Here is a 17,500-nt window from a genome sequence, read left to right as displayed (position 1 = left end):
TCAATTAATCCTCTAACTATAGATGGTATGACATATGTGCCTTGTTCAGTGCATTTTCAATTTATTAATTAGGTTTACACACTTCGGCTTACACACTTAGCCACCAAGGAGTCAATAATTAGTCATACCTATCTTACCTGTTTATCCTTTTCCTTGATTTTCAGGACTGATCATTATTACTTCATAATTTTTGTTGTTGCTAGTATTTTAATAATATCATAATCAAAATGTAAAAAAAGTAATAACAGCATCAATATTTATAAAAACAAGATTGCAAATTCAAAGGATGAAAATCCTACTGAAACGAAAATACATGCTATTTGCTGATCTATAATGGACAAATTAATACATATCAGTAAACTGCAATCTATAAAATATTTTCCTAACCTACAGGAATATTTTCCTTTAATTTATCAAATAACCATTTTCTATATAGAAAGAAAAAACTAGTGAAAACATGTACTTGATAGGAATAAGGAAATTAAACTGTACATAAATAATGATGTTCGTACTACTATTACCAGACCAACAACAAAAAATCTAAAGGACTCCTCCAAGAGTTAATACTGGATAAAAAATATTATTACATCTAATTACAATCATACTGAGCATAAAAAAAAGGACATGGATGTAAACAACTACAGCATAAGCAGACCTACAAAAGAAAAGACAGAGAGAAGACAGAAAGACAGAAAGAAAGAAAGAAAAGAAAAGGAAGAAACAGAAACAGAATAAGAATAAGAAAACCCTGATAAATGTCTCTTTAGCTTAAAAAATATGAAAATAATAAATAAATAAATAAAAACTTCAAATTGAACAATTATTTATCTTTATCTTACCATGGTAACAAGGTTATCCGACTTCCTCTGAGGCCGCTGCTTCTCCACATCGTTAATTAATGAAGCTAAATTCTCCTCCAGCTGCTCGTCTGTCATACTTAACTGGAAACAGTAGAACAATCAAAGCAAGGAAACAGTAAAGGTGAAATGTGCACTTGGTAATCTATAGAATTATGTATCATAACAATTTGATGTTAACAAATGTAGTATGACTCCTGAGAAAAAGTATAATAGAGTAAACAGATAGAGAGAGAAAAAAAAGGATAATTTTCAACAATTGTATTTATCACATTATAATGCAATTAATCACGAAAACAACATATAAAAAAATGAAATAGATAAAACATGAAATACTGACGTCCTTAGAACACAAAAACATTAAACTGAATCTCAAGCTTCATAAGATAAGAAATCCTCTGTACAACAAATAATTATTCCTTTTAATTTAAGCTTGAAGGTAAATAGTAATAACTAAACGCCATAAAATTTAACCTACATTTTAAAAAAAATAACTGTATAGTCTAAAAGATATATAAATGCATCATATCAGTATAAAACAAATAACAGAATGCTGAAAGTTGGATGATCTCTCAGGATAGAATAAAAAATTCAACTAAACTTCTCAAAATCACATTACATCTACGGCATATTTCTCCTCTAAAAAGACAACAATAGCATTTACTTCACAGAAAAGTAAGTGAAGTAGATTCCAAAACTTTTATAACTGAAAGTGAAAACCTATTCCTTACATATAATACAAGTACTTACTCTGCCAAAAGGTGCTACAATATATCCAAAATCTTGATGGTGCTTATTCTTAACCGTTCTGTAGTCAATGCCCTTTGTAAAACGATCAATAATAGGAACCAGGTTAGTACCAGCTGTTCCTGTAATTGAAATTGTACACATTAATAAAGCAGCTAAATGGCTACATATATTGATTATCTAAGTCACTTAATAGATGTATAGGAATAGTAATACAATACTAATAGTTTGGTCTTTTATCACAAAATTCTATCAAACACTAAATAAAACTTGGTGTTCAAATGCATGATCCCTGTACAATCTATTATTAATTGCCATTTTCATCCGTGACTTTCGTATTAATCCACTGGTGCCAGCTAGATGTACTATCCACAATATCATGGAGAGAGAGAGAGAGGAGAGAGAGAGAGAGGAGAGAGAGAGAGAGGAGAGAGAGAGAGGAGGGAGAGAGAGAGAGAGAGAGAGAGGAGGAGAGAGAGAGAGAGGGAGAGAGAGAGGGAGAGAGAGAGAGAGAGAGAAGAGAGAGAGAGGGGAGAGAGAGGAGAAGAGAGAGAGAGAGGAGAGAGAGAGAGAGAGAGAGAGAGGAGAGAGAGAGGAGAGAGCGAGAGGAGAGAGAGAGAGAGAAGAGAGAGAGAGAAGAGAGAGAGAGAGAGAGAGAGGAGAGAGAGAGAGAGGAAGGAGAGAGGAGAGAAGGAGAGAGAGAGAGAGAGAGAGGAGAGGGAGAAGAGGAGAGAAGGGAGAGAGCGAGAGAGAGAGGAGAGAGAGAGAGAGAGAGAGAGAGAGGAGAGAGGGAGAGAGAAAGGAGAGAGGAGTGAGAGAAAGGAGAGAGGAGAGAGAGAGAGAGAGAGAGAGAGAGAGAGGAGAGAGAGAGGAGAGAGAGAGAGAGGGGAGAGAGAGAGAGAGAGGAGAAGAGGAGAGAGAGAGAGGAAGGAGAGAGAGAGGGGAGAGAAGGAGAGAGGAGAAGAGAGAGAGGAGAAGAGAGAGAGGAGAGGGGAGAAGAGGAGAGAGAGAGAAAAGGAGAGAGAGAGAGAGAGAGAGGAGAGAGGGAGAGGGAGAGGCAGAGGGAGATAGATAGATAGATAGATAGAGAGAGAGAGAATGAATCACTCTAAAAATCAAGGAAAAGGGTATACCAGTCAGATAGCTAGGACTCCTTGGTGACTAAGTTCTTATCGAGCATCTACATGTAAACAAAATATCACTGTGGAAATGTCATGTTTGTAGTGGAAATGTCATGTTTGTACAGTCACCTTCCATAGAAAATGAGACCAGCAAGGCAGGGGAGAGAAACATGCCTTTCTAACTATGGAGTTTTGAGCTGGCTATTAACCCCTTGGATCTGGGTGATTTGTTGCCCACACAATGGCCCAAAATCCAGGCATTACATTTACTTGAGTGGCAACTCTCATGGGGTGTGACTGGCAGATCAGGCACACACGAACACTCATTTAATGTTTCAAGACCCCTTGCCTCCCCTTTGCAATGTTATCTCTTTATCTGCATAAGCATTTTTTACTTTTTTGCCATTTTCCAATTTCTATATTTGTCTTTTTATATGCTGTATCCAGATGGTAATGTACAAACTCCATATCATTTCTATAAGTACTATATAGCTTAGTGCAATAACAACAAGATATGTTATTTTTACAATTTTTCAGTAATATTAAATTTTCTGTAATGCAATCTGTGCTGCCGGTCATGGTAGGCAGGAATAGAATCCTGAGAAATAGTGTCCTCCATAGAGCCAGCACTCATTCAGTCATGGCTTATTTATGCTATATTCCACACTTGTTTACTGACAGGGATAATGCAAGAGTCCTTTCCTAAAAGCCCACTGATTCTAATCTTCCTCCAAGAGTTTAGTGCACTCATAGTGAATCATAATCATAATAATAATAATAATAATAATAATAATATAAAAATGTGAGCTACACTGCATATTACAGCATGTGATATCCTGTTAATAATGGCAACAGGGGAAGTAATAGGTAAACCTTCTTTTGACTTACTTGACATACAACAAGGGGAGAGTGAAGGTGTGGGAATAGACTGAGAAATTTGTGGAGTCAGAGGCCAGCAAACTACTGGCTTAACAACTGATTCCATACACACAAACTTCTTACATCATTCGGCAAGCTCTTAACCCTTTCAATCTGGATGATGTGCCCCTCACATCATGAAATAATTTCATGATGTGAGGGGCAGGTGATGTGCACATGCCTTCATGGGTAAATTTGGCTGCCATCGTGAGCATTTCAGCTGAAGTTCATGACAGGAAAGACTCACCATGAATGCACAAACCTTCTGGTGTTTCAAAAGTTTTTTTTTTGCAGATTCCATCCATAAATGAGTGTGGAATGTTGTGTCTGTGAGCCAGGTAGGATGCCATTTCCATGTGAAGGTTATATTACAGAAAATTTATGCTGCAGTGATGACATGGAGTCTGTGCAAGGAAAACAGTCCATTACCAATTGGATACAGCAAATCAAATGACAAATATGGACAACGAAAAATGGCAAAAAAACTAAAATAGCTTATGCATAAAAAGAGTAAATAACATTGCAAAAAGGAGGCATAGAGTCTTGTCACTGCATAGTAGTGTTTGCATTTGCAAGGCCTACAAGCCGTGCACCTGTCAGAGCGGCATGTTCACCTAAGCTTAATGCCTGTATTTTGGTTCATGTGAATGCTGTGAGGCATCCAAGGAGTTAATTCTATATAAACCTTTTCAAGGGTAATTTAGTTATTCCTTTCACCTCCCTGATAGATAATGTGTCCTCAGGGAGGTCTGCACATACATACCTTACTGTGGAAGTGTTTTGTTTAGCCATAAGAAATACAATATCACTTTGCATTCTATGTACCACAGAGTAGCTGTAGCTATATATACATACCTATACTCAGTACTCTGACATATTAAATGCAAGAGAAACTAGATTACTCTATTTTTTTCTTAAATATTATTTCAAACACAGAAAGCATGATGATCCTCGGCTATTCACCTTAATCCCCTATGTACCTGTGCAGTGTGCATAGCATGACACTCATCCCCATCATTTCTGCCATATGCTGGAGTCCACAGTCCTCCAAATTCTATTAGGCTTTATTTAACAGATTTGTATGTATCACTTTTCTTAGTATTCCTTTAAGAATATACATATAGACTATATATATTTGAGTAAACTACTTTATATCACACTGCCAGTCTACATTTCATGTAGGATATTGAGTATTGCTATTTATCAAACGTTATTCATCATATATTTCTGGTCCATATTAAAAACATAATGGGGACCCCTGTAATGGTATCATTCTGGAATAAAAAAATGAGAAATAACAATCATGATGCTTGAGTCTTGGTGTAAGTGACCCCTAGAAGAAAGGAGAATGCTTGTGACATAAATAAGCTAGACATAATATCTGGAATGCAAAAACGTTTGAAGTTTTTGATAATAAAAAAAAACTAAAGCCGGCCATATATTAACATTTCACATATTAGCTATCTCTCTCTTTGTGTTGTATGGAAGTGAAGTGTTTCTGTGATACAAACACACAATTGATGTCTATGATACAATATTTTAAACTGGGGCTCCTGACCCCTAATTTGGAGGGGTCCTGAGATCCTGCAACACCTCCTTCTTCCTCCTCTTACTCCAATAACCCATCCTAAACACATCTAGTACTTGTCATCAGTGGTTGACCTGCCCGATGCTCGATAATGCATCATAAAGTCATGTTATGTATGCATGCATTACAGTGATTGTCAGAAGTGCTTTGTTGCTGGGGGGAATGGGTTGTGAATCTATCAAAGTAGTTTCCAGCAGTTGCAGTCAAAGGAGTTTGAGAACCCCTGCCCTACACACAGTTTGAATTTTGCTGATTCGGTATGCTTCTGAGCCAGCCTTGTTCTAATGTTTCAACTTCTATTGAAGGTGACTGTACCTGCCATCCCAGTATCAATGGGTTGACACTATTCATATTACTAAAAATAAAATTTAAAAGGATTGCATCAATAAACACTGGTTATACCAGACTATAGTTACAATACAGAATAACTGAAATCACAAAATAACACTGCCGGATCTCACAGTAGTTTTGACATAGCCAAACTTTAAGTGAATATTCTCTAAAGTTTAAAAGCCTGATATTTCATGTCATTTATAGCTCTGAACTCAATGACATTACTTAACCTCCCAAAAATGTTCAACATTAAATAAGACAAAAATATCTATTCTTAACCTCTGATCTTAACAGTTTACAATTAAACTGACATATATATCTAACAATGAACACACAACTGACAACACAACATACTCTCTTACCAGACTTAACATTGGGGAATCTTTTCTTCATGAGTCCTCTTAAAGGCACCAAATCTGGGAGCAGCTCCGTGTCAGCTATTATGTTTTCATAATCTAGGAGGTTTATCTCACCAGACTAGAAAAAAATGAGTCAAATGGTTAGTGAAAAGTTACTCATTATCTTGCTGAGGGTAAATATTTTTGTAAATGAAAATTAACATCTCTATAAGGTGAATATAATATTTAATTAACCCACAGGATCTGGTTGCGTCTCAGCAATCAAATGACAAAAAATCTGGATATTAGGCTTAGGTGAGCAGTTGCCCTGCTGGGTGGCTGCTTATAGGCAGGGCACACATAAATGTGTGTGGTGACAAGACCCTATGCCTCCTCGTTGCAAAGTCATTTACTGTTTTTATGAATAAGTGTTTTGGCCATTTTCCAATGTCTTATCTGCTATTTGATTTGCATTATCCAGATGGTAATAAACTTTTTTTCTTTGCAGAGACTCAAATCATCTCTCCAGGTAGTCTATAACTCAGTGCAAGAAAAATAAAACTATGTAACACTATGTTATTTGAGTCATTATTATTATTATTTTTTAAGCAAATGCAATTCTCTGTAATACAACCTGGATCACCACTCACAGTGCCAGGAATAAAATGGTAAGCATGGAAATGATGTCCTTTCTGGAGCCGGCACTCTTCCAGTCACCGCTCGCAGACATTACACTCCACACTCATACATTGATGGGAAAAATGCAAAATTACCAAATGAGCAAAATAAACTTCCCAATAGGTCTGTGTACTCATGGCAAATCTTTTCTATCACCCCAGTCTTCAGCTGAATAACAACAGGTTTATGTCACCCGGCCTACAGCCAGATTTTCCCGTCACGGCACATTCATGCCACCTGCCCCTCAACCCAGATTTTTTCATGCTGGTCATGTCACCCAGATCCAAGGGGTTAATAATAATAAAAAATAATTCTTTCTGAAAACAAATGCTCATAGATATAATATAAAGACTAAATCACTAGAAGTTCAACAAATGTTTTAATGGAACAATTAAGATAAATTAAAAACAAGTAATATTATAACATATACATAAGAAATTCAAGAGAATTCTTCAATGTATACAACCACAATATAAATACTTGCATTAACTTACACATCCTATCTTAATCACATATAAAATAATCTGACCTGCACAAGCTTGACGATCTCTGGGCCAATGGCAAGAGACACACCGACTTCTCTGGCATAGTTGATCATCTCCTCATTTTTGGATATCACAATCAGGGATCGACTCTGCTCCATGTCAAAGTCGTGAGGGAGCCGAACCACGTTAAAGAAGTTGTCGAGGTAACGATTCTGTAAAGGTTTGACTAAGTAAGGAATCATAGACACATGACAATGTAAATATAAATAATACTATCTAAAGTATGCAGAAAAAAGGAAGATGCATGAAGGCTGTGAAACTTAACCAAACTGAAGCAACCATTCAGGTCTCCCGGTTTAATCATGGAGCTTCGGCCAATACAATGCCAAATCTAGGAGAGCAAATTACTCAACACTCCTAATACAAGTTTCTCCCAGCCACAACAATTTTCTTTCAACCACTATCGGTACATTTTGAGTTATTTGACTCCCTGACTTCTCAGATTCATGGAGAAATATATTATATCTAAAAAAGAAAAGAAAAGAAAAAAAAAAAAAAGAAAAGAAAAAAAAAAAAAAAAAAAAAAAAGATAATAAAGATAGAAATAATAATACAAAAGCCTAGGAAATATGAATATAAACCTGAATGTGTGCCTCACTTTTAACATACTTGGCAAAGATTTTAGTCAAATCTCTGTTGGCTCACACCTCATAAGTGAAGATGTTACAAACAGAGACAGAGAGGGGGATAAAATGAGAAATTAATAAAACTGCAACTGAAAAAAATATGCTACATACTAGATTCCTATTATACATAGAACATATAGGAGAAGCCTAAGAAAAACTATGGTACGTATTTCTAAATCCACAACTGCTATTACAATCTCAATCAATAAAAAATAATTGTCTAGCATACATAGCACTTGCCAGTTAAAAGACATCTAATTTCTTTTTCCAATTAGACTTACCTTTTTATCTGCTGATAAAGAGAGTTCAATATAAGCATTGACAAGACCATCTGGAAGCCCTATCTGTGAAGGATGGTGTGTTTCTCTGTGCATGGCAATAGCATCGCATACACTATACACCTGAAATGTAGGACCATAATGAGATTCTAACACTAAATAAAACAGGAACATGTAAACCAAAATGCTAGGCTTCGTACAACTTGTTTGGATATAATTGTGAACACTTTGATATTTTGTTATTATCTTCACATTAAAATTCAAGCACAGGGTGACTATGGGTTTATGAAGCCATGTGTGTGTAAACAAAATAGACAAAAAGCTACAGTGAACAGTGTATGTACTCAACACATGAGTTATTTCATTTCGTATTATCTTTCTTTTCAGAAAAGGGTATGTATAGAATTACTGAATAATTTCCCAACTAATTTTCTTTTCTAAGGAAGATGAAAAATATTCATCAACACTATCACTAATGTGTTCATTCTTTGTCAACTACAAATGGACTTTTAATATCTTAAGCATAGCTGAATTTCATTAAAAGTACACAGTTTAACAGTATTTCTAAAAAGGCATCTAGAACTAACCTTCCACTTGTAGTACTTTGTGAACCAAACATTATCAGAGGGTTCTGGCAAATGGTCCTCTACACGGCGAGGAGACCTTCCCCCAGTCTGCCTTGGAAGCAAATCTTTCATTAATACACAATAAACTTGGTCTGTCAAAAGAAATGGTCTTTCACCAGATGACTAATAGAACAATAGAAGTGGATGGATAAAAGCTGCACTTTTTGACATTTAAAATCACTGTATCATGAACTTAAAATGTATTAAATCCAAAAAAGTTACAAGGAAACAGGAAGCCCTTTTTTCTTCTTTCCCTTTGACCTCAGACACATTTTGCGGAACTTACTGCATCTCCAGTCGCTTTTTGAGGGGAATGAATTCACGTTTTATTTCCTCCTTCTTGGCAGACTTTTTCTTGGCTTCTGCCTTGGCTCTTGTTCCCTTCCTGGCTGCTTCCAGGCTGGAGGACGTGTGGATCAAGCAAGCACTCCATGCTGGTGATTGCACCCACCTCACCAGCGACTGACTTAATAAGGCTAAAAACAAAAGAGAGAAATGAATAGGCTATTTCTTCTTCTTATTTATCTTTCCTTTCTCTCTTTGCTGCAGAATAAAATGCTTTCCCCTTTTCCAATAACCTGGCTAGTAACATATACACGTGACACTGAATAATTGCCCAAGCTAGTGGGAGTTTTAGAAGAAAAGGAAAGAAAAGAAAAAGATATTATACAATATTTTTGGTGGGTAACAACTAGAACATCTTTACGCATTTAATACTGTCACTAGTTCTATTTTAATGTGACAAGAATGATACAAAATATATGTATAGCAAGAAAGAAACATCATGTGCTATGCATACATTGGTCTACCTCTCAGCTATTTCTTTATTTCTATTCACAGCTTCTATTGAAGTTTATGAAAAGATATAACCAATATCATTAATCTAAACAAAGCTTATTAATTATATATTACTCTTATGCAACAACTAATCAATAATTTCTCTTCAAAGTTATATCAATGAAGCATTATTTTCTGGAGAAAATCATAAGTGTAGATGTGAAGCAAATCTATATTTCAGTCATTATAAAAGTAATTTCTATAGAGCCATATAATAATGGAAAAAAGGTGCTTTCAAGTACTAGTGATCAAGATAGCAATACTGGTGGTTTCAAAATGAAATAGCTTGGAATTCCATATTTGTCTCCTGTAAGTATGGTATATTATGGCATATCAATCTCCAATCTTTAATGTGTGTGTGTGTTTGCGTGTGTATGAGTGTGTGTGTGTGTGTGTGTGTGTGTGTGTGTGTGTGTGTGTGTGTGTGTGTGTGTGTGTGTGTGTGTGTGTGTATCTGGTTTGTGTGTGTGTCTGGTGTGTGTGTGTGTGTGTGTCTGGTGTGTGTGTTGTGTATCTGGTGTGTGTGTGTGTGTCTGGTGTGTGTGTATTTCTGGTGTGTGTGTTTATCTGGTGTGTGTGTGTGTGTGTGTTTGTGTGTTATCTGTGTGTGTGTGGTGTGTGATGTGGTGTGGTGTGTGTGTGTTGTGTGTGTGTGTGTGTGTGTGGGTGTGTGTATGTGTCTGGTGTGTGTATGTGTCTGGTGTGTGTATGTGTCTGGTGTGTGTATGTGTCTGGTGTGTGTGTGGGGTGTGTTGTTGGTGGTGTGTGTCGGTGTGTTTGTGTGTTGTGTGTGTGTGTGTGTTGTGTGTCTGGTGTGTGTGTGTGTGTATGTGTCTGGTGTGTGTGTGTTGGTGTGTGTGTGTTGGTGTGTGTGTGTGGGGTGTGTGTGTGTGTGTGTGTGTCTGTGCACGTGTGTCTGTGTCTGTTTGTCATGTGCGCGTGTGTCTGGTGTGTGTGTGTGTGTGTGTGTGTTGTGTGTGTGTGTGTGTGTGTGTTGTGTGTGTGTGTGTGTGTGTGTGTGGTGTGTGTGTGTGTCTGGCGTGTGTGTGTGTTTGGTGTGTGTGTGTGTCTAGTGTGTGTCTGGTGTGTCTGTGTCTGTGCATGTGCGCGTGTGTCTGGTGTGTGTGTGTGAGTGTGTGTGTCTGGTGTGTGTGTTTTGTGTGTGTGATGGCATCACATGATTCCCTATTGAAAAATATGCTATTTGAAAAATATGCTATTTACAGAAGCTCCATGACAACCTGCTGAAAAATGTTATATGTATAACTCATTTAATCATAAATAAGACCAAGATTTCCAAATTATCTGAAACTATCTGATTTCATAATTCACGGTGGTTATTTCTGTGAGGCTGAAATCAGGTTTAATTAATTAGTCGACCGGCTGCCGGTCGCCCTCACTATGTGCAATTGACTCAACAATATGATTCCTTGGAAATTCAAACGGATTGCATACACTATCATAACTCTACATTATAACAAAATGTATATAAACCAAAATCTGATAATATTTGCTTAGATCTATAATCATACACTAGTTAAATGAACATGAATTATAAAAAAAATCAACACATAGGAGACAGAGCACTGACATCAAACAATCTTTCGTAGACCATGTCTCTTAAAACTTAGCTCAAAAACAACTACTCAGACTCTTGACACACATTGCCTTCTAACTTCTACCTCTTCTCTATCCCATTCGACGAAAACTAAAGTTATTTAAGACCAAATTTAGAAGGCCGGGTGAGTGTACCTGTGTGCTTGGCCAGAGACATGTTTACACGGACAAGTCTGGTCGGTTAGATTCCGGTGTTGTTGTGCGTATAGGTTTTTGGTCGAAAATTATTAGAATAATTTAGGTATATGGCTGAATTATAACTTTTCGGCATCTTTACTGTTGTGGTATGTGTAATAGTTATGTAAATTATAAATGTGGTGTCAAAAGAATGCTAACACCAATTTATTGTTGTGAAAACTGCTGACAATTAGACGATTTTTGTTTCGTACAAACAGCAAAGCTGAACATGACATATTTTCGTAACCAATTACGGATAATTATCCTTTCATCACTAAATCCTACGTTACAGATGATCAATCATATCAGTTATTAAGAAATATCCCACACCCGCAATGGACGCGCGGTATCTAGAATGGATTCAGGTTATGCTGTTCGGTTCCGTTTCCCAATTAATTTCTTTCAATCACGCTCTCCTCTCTCTCTCTCTCTCTTTATCTGTGTATGTGTGTGTGTGTGGAAGAAAGAAAGAAAGAAAGAAAGAAAGAAAGAAAGAAAAGAAAAGAAAGAAGAAGAAGAAGAAGAAAAAAAACGCAACCAAGTAAAGGGCCCCACACACGATCAATTTTTTCGTCATTTAATTGATATCAATTTACTGACGTCAATGAATAGATGGAAAAATTGACCGTGTGTGGGGGACATTGATATCAATTTAATTGAAACAATTTCATTGAATCAATTCATTGAGAGATCAAAACTCCTTTGATATTTATTGATGGGTCCTCAATAAAATTGAGCGTGTGTGGGCAAAGCGTCAATATATTGATCAATAATTTAGTGTTTTCCCTTGCAGCAGTGAAAGAGTCGTCATCGTAATCATGGCTGAAAAGAAGAAAGAAAGTGAGCGTAAAATGATGATGGAGATAATCGACGTAAGATTCGGCGTCCATTCTGAGGAAATTCCTGTAATTCTCTGGCTCGTCGTCCCTTAATTCCCTCAGCAATCGTGTATGCCCTAGTTCCCTTCGACAGAGATACCATTTCTTCGCCCACTTACTCCTCTTCTTTCGCTTAGGAGTGTCCAGAGCAAGCACAATTCCTAGAGCCACAGATGCTTTCATCTCGAAATTATGAACCAAACTGAAAATTGAAGTAAAATCATTGACCGTGTGTGGACACAGTGATTTCCATCAATTCATTGACGTCAATAAATTGATATCAATTAATTGACGAAAAAATTGATCGTGTGTGGGGCCCTTAAGAGCATTTAAAACTTCGTCAGGGCAACTGGCTGTTACTTTTTTTTTTTACTTTCCTTGTCTTTCTGCCAGTTTCTTCCTTTCTTTCCGTCCTGTTTATTGTATGCCTTTCTTTCTTTCGCTTCTGTTTGTTAAATTTAGTCTTGGTTATTTCCTCTAGTGTTTGTCTGCTCTCTCTCTCTCTCTCTCTCCCACTACATATTCATCTATCACTCTGTTTATCCGACTGCCTGTCTTGTTTTTCTCTTTGCCTATTTATTTTCCCTTATTCTGTTATTCTTCACATTTTTCTTTTTGTTTCACTTATTATTATTTGTACCTCTTGTCTGCCTGTCCACCAGTCTCTCGCACTCTCCCTTTTTCTCTTTTCTGTTGTTCCGGAAATGAAGTCGACATCAAAAGAATAATTATTTCTGGACAAGAGCTGGTATGATTTGTTTCTGACACACATGTAAATAGCAAATAGTGAAAATCAGGTCAATACTGTAAAAAAAAAAGAAGAAGAAAAAAGTTGTCGACAAGCTTTCTCACTTTCTCTGCGAGGAGGAAACTAAGGTAAGGCATGAAATAAAAGTATCCATGCATTTATTGTTGTTACACAGGGGAACAATGATCGATTTTCACAATTCATTATTTTTATCACCTAAACAGTGTGAGGAACTAAACGGGTTCTAATAACATTTGGAAAACAATGGTTAACTTTTAGGCAGTTCTGGTCATTTCTCAAATGTCACAATGAAAAACAAATGCTAGATCCAATACAATGCGCTTTTGATATGTCACACAACTGTAGTATTGTATAGAATCATCTTATAATCAATGACTGCCCATCCGCACACAGCAAGGGGGTGGGGTGCTGACGAATGTTATGGCATGTTTAGCAGGAAAAACAGGCTATGGAGTAGTATTAAGTGTTAAAACTAGAGGCAAGTGTGTAGGAGGAAGGGATAAAGGGGTAGAGGGTTTTAGGGTGATTTAGCTTAGACCATATGACCGGAAGGATGCGATATACAGGGTATATTTCATAACCTGAACAGTTATTCCGGCCCGTTGACTGCAATATTTACATCCTTTAAGAATAACGTTGACTTACCGGGTACTTCTGCATCTTTCTCTTGTAATTATTGCAAATAAGCGAATAGGAGTTAGTCATTATCTATTCCTATGTTTTTTTTTCTTTTTTTAAGGTAAAAGATACTAACACCTATATAGTTCGTCGTCATCTTACAGTATTAAATATTTGTCCCCTTATTCAACTTTGTCCATTAAGAAGACTGAGATCTCTAGTTTTATTATAAAATAGGCCTCGCATCGTTCAACTTTCACAGTCGATCGATTTGGGCTTACAGAATTTACCACAATGAAAATTACGCGAACCAGTCGATGTATAATCATATTTTATTGAAAAGGGTATTTGGTATAACATTACTTAATTAAAGAATGATTGTACAGAAAGAAAACGTACTTTTGATTTTTCAGTTATCGGATGTCATTAACTTCTTTGTATTTGCTACAGTGCATCTAAGAATAGTCAGAGAAATAGGGGTCGGCTTCTCATGATCATTACTAAGACAATAACTTTGCCTTGATCCTTACCGTGATTACTGTTCGGTCAAGTAAGCTTACCTTGATCAAAATCAGGTCTTTAACTTTACCGTTGACCGTTGTGACTCATGTACCGATGCATAACTGGGTAGTAGCTCCCACCACGAGTTTATTTTTTATTTTATTGTAGAGGGGGCAAGGGTGGATCTTCCGTCCTCCTACTCGTCTCCTCCCCCCTCCATTTATGTGTGAATGAGGTCAGTATTGTTTACCCGGAAGGATCATTGACCAGCCATGCACTTTTGCGTGGCTGGGTCATTACGTCACGATTGTTTGATATTGATCAGGTGGGAAAGGTTATTTAACTGTTCGCGATCACTAACTCTAGTCATCTTCTTTTGTCATTACAGAGCTGTGGAATATCAGAAGGGGTGGGGGAGGAAGGAAGCTGTATAGGGTCATTAACTTTGGTCATTAGTGATAATGATTATAAGCTGGAATTAATTACATAGTGTTCATATCCCTACTTCATGCCTTCTTAACACTGATATCAACTGTAAGGTCATGGGCCTATATTTACATTGGATAAAAAAAATCAAGAGGAAGTGTGTATTTACAGAGAAATGAATTCATCAAGTGGACATTGTTATTGATTAAACCATAAGGACTTCATTATTACCATAAACAAGAAGATCATTACTGGTTCAGGGTCGTTAATTGAGGGTGGGGGGGCGAGCCTCCTTAACCCTATGCCCCATCCCTTGGTCGTTGCTGTCGTGGAGACGGAGACGGAGGCCCAGTGTAGGGGATCACTCCTGTCGTGGACCTCAGCCCTCGCCTCAACTAATTTTGCATGGTCTTTTCTTTCCCCCCTTTCCCTTTTCTTCTCTTCTTCATCCTTTTTTTCTGTCCACTTACCGCTAACTCATTTTTCGCTTTTTCGCCACAATACTTTGTCATAATGCTGTGTGACCTTTGATTTCTGGCACATTTGTTTGTTTTAACCATTGGCCATTTTTGAAATCCACAAACATCACCTTGTGAAAAAAATCCTTACCAGGGGGCTTCGCACTAAAGCTCCATCCTGTCGCTATATATTGAATGCGCATCTAATGACAAAAAAATAAATACTTATCCCTACTACCCCGATTCTTTCATTCACATACCTGACTCACGACTCCAGACTGCGAACACCGAATATTAGTTAAAAATCACCAGCCAGTACACTAGATTGAAAACGAGCATAGTGATTGGTATGATGTACTTCCTGGTGATTTTCAGCACTGCTTCGGGACCCCTGACGAATTCCCGACTTCCTGCGGGGTTCTTGGGGGCCACACCCCACACGCCGTTGGTGGGGAACACCTTCGTTATCTTGAGGGGCGTCGTCGGCACGTACTCCAGCGCCACGTGCAAGATGATGATAAAGAAGAGGACGAAGATGCTGAAGAAGAACCAGAGGTCGACCATCTTGACATAGGCGGTGCCAGGGAGGTCGTCTGAGGTGTTGTTGAAGAGGGTGTAGAGCACCAGCAGCGTCGTCAGGCTCACCACCAGCCTTACCTGAAGGGGATAAGGAATTACGTTATACAAATGCCTTACCTGGTGGAAAAAAAATCTTGTTATCACCACGGTCCCTCTAGTAAATGGGCATTGTCTTAAATAATTAAGCTATTCTTGTGAAATAAAAGTAAAAACTGCAGAGAGGATTAATCCTTTCTTTTGAAATAGAAGTAAAACAGATTTTGAAAATTACTCTACACATACACAACAAGACTTCCAAATTTCGGCAGAGAATTTCCTTCTTTTTTCTCAGGGTTCGTGCCTTAACCTCTGGAACTTATTCATGTCCACTCCCTATAGGAGAACCACTGAAATCGCTACTTATCAAGTGTAATTTTAGGCTCTGAACATACACACACATACACAAATCCCCCTCCACACAACCCCCCCTCTTCCCACACAAATCCCCCTTCCCACACACACACAACCCCCCTCCCTCACCCACACACACAAAACCCCCCTCCCCTCCCACACACAAATCCCCCTCCCCACACACACCTGCAGAATTTCGAACTTAACGAAGAGTGTAGCGTAACCAATCATCAACAGCATAGTGGTTGGGACATATAAGGACAGGATAATAGTTGTCCAGCGCCTCGTCAACTGAAACTTAACCTGTAGTGAAAAAAAGGAAAATGTCTTGCTTTATTTCGGAAAAAAGTTAAAAGTGATGACTTAATGTATGAGGAACATGGAAAAGGTTAAAAGAAAGCATGAAGATGTAAAATACAATAAACTTTGAATATAAATTGTAATTTGTAAATGTCTTGGTGATATAAAATAAATAAGATTAAATGTAAAATGTTAAAGGTTCAGAAATGTAAAATGAGTAAATAAACAGATGAAAAAAAGCCTTGAATATAAAATGTAAGATAAATAAATAGATATATATTAAAAGGCTTGAATATAAAATGTTAAATGTTCGAAAATGTGAAATAAATAAATAAAAGGTTTGAATGTAAAATGTAAAATGCTTGAAAATGTAAAAAAAGAATATAGAATATTAAAGGCTTGAACTCATATTTTCACTTCATGCTGTTACTAATTATTATCATCTTTTTCAGCTATATCTACATACTAAAAATTTGCATATAGGGAAAACACATAATCGGACAAAATATGCTAATTTCATGTCGTAAAGGTACACCTGTCAACCTATCTGCAAGACAGTCAGATGCCTTTAGTAACAACACCGTAGACAAAATACTTCTTAGAACGTCTTGCAACGTGTCAATCAATTTTAAACAAATCACTAGACTGAATCCAAACACTGAAAGTGAGCCGATTATGCTTTTTATATTAGTTTATATCAATATTTATAAATTGTTCTGTTTAAGAAATAACACTGAATGCTGTTCAAATTTTTTTTCACTATTTTTGACATTTAATCATGCATGACGTCAGCTAATACCTTTTATCAATTTTCTGTTCTTTGTAGGGTTCAGAGATAATTAGTCAAATTTGGATATAGATATGACTCATGTTGATAACTTCAAAAGATCGAATGTATGGTAAGCCTCCTTCTCAGATCGTGCTGACTCTTTGATAAATCATTATGTATGCATTGAATTCAAATCCACCCCTCCACAGACACGCAGCCACACATTGTAAATGAAACAACGAAGTGTACAAGAAAACACACAAATAAGCCGAAAGCTTTTTAGCTGTACTGGTAGTGATATATTATAATTTATAGTAACAGCTACATAATGAGATATTATAATATATGATAACATTTACATGACGGTGACCATGATAAGATACTATAAAACATAATAAGATTTACATAACGGCGGCTATCATAAGATATTATAATATATGATAAGATTTACGTAACGGCGGGTATAATAAGATACTATAATATATAATCAGATTACATGATTTACAGGTAAACAACACTGACAGTG

The 17,500-nt window shown here is 36.9% G+C and overlaps 1 protein-coding gene across 1 annotated transcript in view; it reads right to left on the bottom strand.

The window, feature by feature from the left end:
- LOC119579258 (39S ribosomal protein L1, mitochondrial-like) overlaps positions 1 to 11,379 on the bottom strand; it is an 11,641-nt gene extending 262 nt beyond the window's left edge. Inside the window, exons 1-8 of the mRNA XM_037926995.1 lie at positions 11,245 to 11,379; positions 8,942 to 9,131; positions 8,617 to 8,707; positions 8,033 to 8,152; positions 7,110 to 7,277; positions 5,927 to 6,041; positions 1,608 to 1,726; positions 840 to 941 (exon numbers count right to left, since the gene is read on the bottom strand). Coding sequence (XP_037782923.1) covers positions 840 to 941; positions 1,608 to 1,726; positions 5,927 to 6,041; positions 7,110 to 7,277; positions 8,033 to 8,152; positions 8,617 to 8,707; positions 8,942 to 9,131; positions 11,245 to 11,266 — 927 coding nt within the window. The 5' untranslated portion in view covers positions 11,267 to 11,379. The remainder of the gene's footprint in view (positions 1 to 839; positions 942 to 1,607; positions 1,727 to 5,926; positions 6,042 to 7,109; positions 7,278 to 8,032; positions 8,153 to 8,616; positions 8,708 to 8,941; positions 9,132 to 11,244) is intronic.
- Between the last annotated feature and the right edge of the window lie 6,121 nt (positions 11,380 to 17,500).

Source organism: Penaeus monodon, chromosome 12, assembly GCF_015228065.2.
Source record: "Penaeus monodon isolate SGIC_2016 chromosome 12, NSTDA_Pmon_1, whole genome shotgun sequence".
NCBI classification, from domain to species: domain Eukaryota; kingdom Metazoa; phylum Arthropoda; class Malacostraca; order Decapoda; family Penaeidae; genus Penaeus; species Penaeus monodon.
Note: the sequence above shows the minus strand (reverse complement) of the source record. Positions and strands in the feature narration are given on the sequence as shown.